The sequence below is a fragment of the Sinocyclocheilus rhinocerous genome, unplaced genomic scaffold (genome assembly GCF_001515625.1).
Source record: "Sinocyclocheilus rhinocerous isolate Xijiao unplaced genomic scaffold, SAMN03320098_v1.1 scaffold300, whole genome shotgun sequence".
Classification (NCBI taxonomy): Eukaryota; Metazoa; Chordata; class Actinopteri; order Cypriniformes; family Cyprinidae; genus Sinocyclocheilus; species Sinocyclocheilus rhinocerous.
Window position 1 is genome coordinate 402,885 of NW_015654065.1, and position 7,486 is coordinate 410,370.

At 39.2% G+C, this 7,486-nt stretch overlaps 1 protein-coding gene across 1 annotated transcript in view; it reads right to left on the reverse strand.

Annotated features, from left to right (window-relative positions):
• LOC107716852 (arginine/serine-rich protein PNISR-like) overlaps positions 1-7,486 on the reverse strand; it is a 13,486-nt gene that overhangs the window by 3,037 nt on the left and 2,963 nt on the right. The window contains exons 4-9 of the mRNA XM_016523451.1: positions 3,789-4,021; positions 3,531-3,699; positions 3,249-3,439; positions 1,354-1,500; positions 1,079-1,265; positions 239-430 (exon numbers count right to left, since the gene is read on the reverse strand). Coding sequence (XP_016378937.1) covers positions 239-430; positions 1,079-1,265; positions 1,354-1,500; positions 3,249-3,439; positions 3,531-3,699; positions 3,789-4,021 — 1,119 coding nt within the window. The remainder of the gene's footprint in view (positions 1-238; positions 431-1,078; positions 1,266-1,353; positions 1,501-3,248; positions 3,440-3,530; positions 3,700-3,788; positions 4,022-7,486) is intronic.

Sequence of the window (7,486 nt, forward strand, 5' to 3'; positions counted from 1 at the left end):
AGGTTTGGACAGCTTTTTTCCCTTAATAAATGAAATTATCATTTAAAAACTGCATTTTGTATTTACTTGCATTATCTTTGCGTAATATTAAAATTGGTTTGATGATCTGAATATTTTAAGTGTGACAAATATGCAAAAAATAAAAAAAAAACAGGAAGGGGGCAAAAACCTTTTCACGGCATAAAAAAAAATTAAATATGCCATTAAAATGTTCACAATTTTCTCTAGACGCACCCACCTTTTACAGTCTGTACCTCCAGTGCCAGCCTCTCCTGCAGCTGCTGCTGCTCCCTCTCTTTATGACGGAAGGCATCCTGTTTCTGGCGAATGCGGTGCAGCAGCTCCTCATCGTCTGTGTCTGATGAGTCCGACCCCTTTGCGCTTCGCTCCTCATCCTCACTCTCGTCCGAGCCGTACTCACCCAGCCCTCCTGCAGCAACAAAGCCCCTCTCTTATAATGGACAGCAAGAGCATGGCAATCATAGTCGCACGCTAACAGTCCCTCATTCTCACCCATTCGACTACATAATACTTCACTAAAGCCCACCTCAATAAACAGGAGCTTTGATTCACATCAACAACAGGAACAACATGTTAAAACACAATACAGCCACCACTTTCGCATAGGCAAGAGTCTCTAGAGATGAGGGTACACATATGCACTATTCACAAGAGCTGCCTTTGGCAAAATAAAATAAAGATAAAAAAAGATGGAGAGAAGAAAAAGGTTATCACACAAAGTCCGTCAACACACAAGCAAACAGTGGAGGAGGAAAGAACCAGTCTGTACTAATGCAGTGTCACTTTCGTAATGAGAAGCTGTCTGGCAAACATAGGCGTGAGGAAGTACTTTTGTTTTACAGGAAGTAAATCTAGGAACAGATTTGACTGGGAACCCTTTGTATTTTGCATTTAACTGCATCTATGTGACCATTTTCACCCTCCCTCTGCAGTTTTTGTCTTCTGTTGCATTAGCAGAGAATGGCCGATAAAGAATAGCAATTTTGCTTATAATAAAGTATTACCATGATGCATGTCAGACCAAAAGGCTTCATATATTTATCAGTCAAAACATAACCAAGTCTAATTTCTGTGGAAATGTGGCTTTTCCTCAGAATTAAACTTGAAGGCACAGTTGCACGGACAGAAGGGAACAGGAGGAGACCTTTAGTGGCTTTGCGATGAGTTTCTTTAGCCACCAGGAAGATTTCCTCATTTGTGACTTCAAGGAGGACTTCGGTAAGAAGAGTTTTAGTCATCAGCATCTGTGGGGAGCAAATAGGACCGGTTGAGAAACACAAGTCACAAGTGTGGAAGATATATGCTGAGACCGAAGTGTGTGTGTGAACACACCAACTGAAACTCTTTCTCCTCTTCGGTCATTTCTGGTTCACTTTGGTCTTCTTGAACAGGAGAACTTCTTCCACCAAACTCCAACCTTCTCCCCGATACGCCATCCTCCCCAGCACCATCTTCTTCACCATCCTCATCATCACTGTCCTAAATTAAAGAGGAGTAGGTTATTGGACCAGAGACCATACGCTTGTGGATGACATAAGCGCCGAGAGGAATTATTAGTGTGCAACAGCTAACAAGCAAAGTAACTAAATTTAAAAGACTCCATGAAATCAGTTGGAGTTTTGTGGCTCAGTCAATGTCAGTTAGTCACCTACAAGTTGTCCAAAAAAAATATTTTAGCAGATATACACTACCGTTTAAAAGTTACTAATATATTGTTTTGGTGCTCAAACATATCATATTATCATCAATGTTGAAAACTATTGTGCCACTTAATATTTTTGTGCAAACTGATACTTTTTTTTTTCTCAGGATTTTTTTTTTATCAATAAGAAGTTCAAAAGAACAGCATTTATTTGAAACTGATTTTTTTTGTAACAATGTAAAAGTCTTTACTGTCACTTTTGATCAATTTAATGCAGCCCTTGCTGAATAAAGGTATTAAAACCACACTAACCTCAAACTTTTGAACAGTAGTGTACACATTTTAAAATGTTCCAATTAAAATACATCAACACGAAAAAGAACCCTGTGCTCATCAAGACATTTCATGGGGTCTTTGAATTAAGATAATAACAATCATGTCAATGAGCATTTGTTCATGTCAGCGAACCCTGGGACAACAGTTGCCAAAGTAACCTCAGCAGATTCCTTCGCTGTAAACAGATTCTGAAAAAGATGCTTACAAATTTGCTCTTGCGTGGCAACCGAGGCCCATCACCTTCCTCCACTACCATATCGCTATCTCTTTCATTATTTGCCATTTCAGCACGCTCTTTCTCCATCCTCTCCTTTTCCAACTTTTTCTGCTTCTCACGATCCATCTTTTCAAGGCCTTCTCGAATCCACGCAGGCAAAGTCCTCCGTTTAACAGCATCTAGACCAGGAATCAAGACAATGTCACAATGTGCATCTTTTTATAACAGCAGTTTTTCTTATGCATCTACGTTAAGCAATAATTATATGCACTCTGTGTCTGATGAGTCCGACCCCTTTGCGCTTCGCTCCTCATCCTCACTCTCGTCCGAGCCGTACTCACCCAGCCCTCCTGCAGCAACAAAGCCCCTCTCTTATAATGGACAGCAAGAGCATGGCAATCATAGTCGCACGCTAACAGTCCCTCATTCTCACCCATTCGACTACATAATACTTCACTAAAGCCCACCTCAATAAACAAAGCATGCTTTTTATAATCTGTGTTGCTGGAAGCTAACCATTGAAAAGATCTGCTGCTTGAGCTCTTGAGCTTGTACTAAAGTTCATTAGAGAGCCCCACCCCCCACCCCCATTATCAATGTTGAAAACTATTGTGCCACTTAATATTTTTGTGCAAACTGATACTTTTTTTTTTCTCAGGATTTTTTTTTTATCAATAAGAAGTTCAAAAGAACAGCATTTATTTGAAACTGATTTTTTTTGTAACAATGTAAAAGTCTTTACTGTCACTTTTGATCAATTTAATGCAGCCCTTGCTGAATAAAGGTATTAAAACCACACTAACCTCAAACTTTTGAACAGTAGTGTACACATTTTAAAATGTTCCAATTAAAATACATCAACACGAAAAAGAACCCTGTGCTCATCAAGACATTTCATGGGGTCTTTGAATTAAGATAATAACAATCATGTCAATGAGCATTTGTTCATGTCAGCGAACCCTGGGACAACAGTTGCCAAAGTAACCTCAGCAGATTCCTTCGCTGTAAACAGATTCTGAAAAAGATGCTTACAAATTTGCTCTTGCGTGGCAACCGAGGCCCATCACCTTCCTCCACTACCATATCGCTATCTCTTTCATTATTTGCCATTTCAGCACGCTCTTTCTCCATCCTCTCCTTTTCCAACTTTTTCTGCTTCTCACGATCCATCTTTTCAAGGCCTTCTCGAATCCACGCAGGCAAAGTCCTCCGTTTAACAGCATCTAGACCAGCAACCAAGACAATATCACAATGTGAGCCTTTTATAACAGCAGTTTTTCCTATGCATCTACATTAATCAATATTTATATTCACCAAGAGTAGGCGTCTCTGGTTTAATTCCTATCTGATTGGGGGATCTGGGCCGTTCAGGTCTGAAGCCAGGGAGCCGGTCTCTTCTGTTCTGTGGTCCTTCGGGCCAATAAGGTGCATGAAAGCCAGTGGAGGGTGGTACGTATGCTGTCCCTGTTGGCACTGCTCCATGCTAACAGGAAACAGAAATAAATGTGACTAAAACTGGGAAGTTAGGAGACTGGGAATAACTTTTGATAATCCAGACCCACGTAAGTGTACCTGATAATCAAACTGATTGACGCCAACTGGGCCCATAGGGTAAGGCTCGGGCTGACCACCAAACCCATGATTGTTTTGATGAAAGCCTCCATGGTGTGGGTCTCCAGGAAACTCCAAACTATCTTGACTGTTACTGTCTTCCGACAGGTTGACGACATCCATCGGTCCTTGTCCAGGAGGAATCCATGCTTGTTCCGGAGGGGGAGGAGGAGGCTGGACATGCATTCCCCACTCTATAAACAATCAGCAAATAAAGTCCTAATTTACAAACTGTGTAAAACTCTGCAAGTAAACAATAAGTTCCACGGCAAACTGACAAATGCATCAGCCCTTCTGACTTTGGCATGCATCAAATTTCAAAGATGTCATGTATCATAGAGGAAAAAAAAAGCATTGCATGCAAAATGCCTGTTGATTAGTGATGCGTGCAAACGATAATTAAATGACAAAATTAAAGTTATCACTTGGCTGAAAGCAAAAAAAAAAAACATACGTTTACATTTGGGAAACTGAACTCAACTGATCAGGGTACTCGGGTACCTGTTCAGTTGTTCTCAGGTGATTTATTTATATGATTTAATGCCATGTCAATGGCTATATTCAGGACAAAAACAACTGCATCGCTCAATCAATTTGATTAATACCCTTTCAAAATAATATTTACAATAATTTAAATTTTGTCTTAAAGGGGTCATATAATGCAATTTCAAGTTTCCTTTCTCTTTGGAGTGTTACAAGCTGTTCGTGCATAGATAAGATCCCTAAAGTTGCAAAGACTAAAGTCTCAAACCCAAAGAGATATTCTTTATAAAAGTTAAGACTCGTGCACGCCCTCCTAAAACGCCTCGTTTAAACACGCCCCTACATGTCTACATCACTGTGTGGGAAGATTTGCATAACACCGCCCAAATGTATACACAAAGAAAGAGGGCGTAATTTTTATTCTCACTGTAGTCCTAGAGACGCTGTGATTCGTTGTGAAAGCGAAACTACTTTGTTTGGTCTTCCAAAAGAGGACACAACGAGAAATTAGAGCTTCTTAGAGTTTCCATTAAACCATTACAAAATTCATTTTTGTTTTGGGCATTATTCCAATAGGAATTACTGTTGTTCTATTGGTTGCCATCTGCCAGATTACAAACACCTTTCAGAAACAGAAAGTTTTGTTTACAGGGTTTCCGGGGTAACGGCTGCATTTAAATGAATTATTATTATTATTATTATTTCTGCAGTTTAGCGCCATCTGCTGTCAGAGAGTGAAAGTGCACGTTCATCCAGAGCGTCTCTCACATGTTCCGCAATGTGCTTCTGGTCCTGGCTTATTTACATCAGAGTGCGCACGCATCTTTCGCGCACGCATCTTTCACGCAGCATACAGCGCTGTTGTGCATTTTGACCAGTTGATGGGAAAAGTATTCTTAAAACTCATTCAAAATTCGAAATAATTTGTAATATATAATTATTCACGGTATTTAGAAGTGCCCACGATAACAACATCGTGCATATTCATTACCGTGATATATCGCATTACCGAATACCGAATACAATTCTACTGCAACTCAAGGCAGGCAGTCATGCATATGCTCTGGAACAGAGTAATATCGCGTCCACATCGCAGGCTTTGCGATTAGCAAATCGCAACGTCTCAAATCGCGATTTCGATTCGATTTCGATTAATCGCACAGCCCTAGTGTAGAGTAGAGCTTGTCGTTTGTCCGATCACAAATGCAGACATGGTTTTATGTTTACGCGGCGCAATACGCAACGCAACACATATAAAGACAGTATAAGTCATCATAATATGTAATTATGTCCCCACTGGATGCAACAAATGCCTTTTTTGTCCCCATTCTTTATAATGGGTTTTATTGTTTTTGTCTCATCGCTCCCGCCAGGAGACGGCATCAGTATGGTAAGGGGCGTAACATTTCCGTCACAGGCTTGAGGTATTCAGCCAATCACAACGCACTAGATAGCTGGCCAATCAGAGCACACCTCACTTTTAGGAACGATGAGCTTTGTAAAAATCGACGCGTTTCAGAAAGGCGGGGCATAGAGGAGTAACAATAATGTACAGTATGTGGAAAATAATGTGTTTTTTTAACCTTAAACCGCATAAACACATTTCATTACACCAAATACACAAAATAATGTTCTTTTTAGCAACGTCATATGACCCCTTTAAAAAGTCAACATACACAAAATAAAAATATAAACTAAAATAACAGCAATAACAAAAATAATAGCAGTGGCAATTAGTGTTGTCACGGTACCAAAATTTCAGTATTCGGTACCAATACCAGTGAAAATCCACGGTTCTCGGTACCAATTTCGGTACCAAAGCAAAACACAAAAACATGCTAATTGAACAACATTTTTATTAATAACGTTAAACAAAAATTAAATGTACAAAACCAATGCCATTCTTTATACTTATTTAAAAGTGTTTCAAGTTTTCCCACAAGTAATAAAAGTATGAAAAAAATAAACAAGTTTCACTCAAAAGTTTAGTCGGTTCTGCTGCCACTGAAAAACATCTGTAAACTGTTGTCTGTTTTAGGGTTTGCTGGTGTGTTTCAGGATCTTCCTCAGTCTGCAGCTGTAAAAGGAAAATATAATATACTTAAGTAAAGCAATGGGCTGAGTCTGACCAAATGCAACATAAGATCATTGACACCACCTAAAATATAACTTTTCAGTAAATAACAAACCTCAGCTTTTATAATAAATTTAGATAAGATTACATATATTAAGTGTATATCAAATAGATGGAAACTGTAGTATTAACACAGTTCATTTAAAAGCCTCTGGTGTGTAAAAATAGTAAATACCATTATGTCCTCCTGTTTTTTACAGTAATAAAAGTTATAGGAGCATTAAATAGTTAACAAAGAAATCATTTTGAACAAAATTAATTCTAATGCTCATTATAATAGCGTTAGCTGTGCTTATGCTAACGATTAACTACGTAAATGCTAATGGCGATGTTTATTTCAATCCGAAATTCTAATTAAAATATGGAATAATATTCATAACAGAAGCTCTAAATATTAAAAATGTAATTGAAACTTACCTGCTTGAACTTGATCGGGGTGTTTTGTTAGTTTGATGCGTTTCCTCCTCTTGAGGTCGCCACTGCTTTTATGAAGAGGTTGCCAGGTTTTCACAACAAAACCCGCCCAATCGCGTTTCGAGGGGTCCCCCGTAAAAAAATCGCATTCCGAGGATAAAATACGCTGTTTTGGCGGGGTTCCCCTAGTAAAATTCGCATTCCAGGGGCTAAATATCACGTTAATGATGTCGTTTTTCAACCCGCGGACATGAAAAACAACCCGCGGCAACAGTGTTAAAGTGTTAAAGCAGCCCAATTCCGCGGGAAAACCGCAGACTTGGCAACACTGGAAGAGGATAGCTTTCGGATAGCGCATCAAGAACCGGGTTGACCGGGTACTCGGTACCACCGGTACTTAAAAAAACCTGGTACCGTAACGTTTTTCATTTTTTTAGTACCGACTTGGTACCAAAGTACCGGGTCTTTTGACAACACTATACACAAAAATAATAAACAGCTTGCCGGAATACTCAGTTGTTATTGGTCAGTTGCACACTCATCTACACTCTTAAAGGGGTCATATGATGAGATTTAAATTTTTCCTTTCTCTTTGGAGTGTTACAAGCTCTTGGTGCATAAAGAAGAT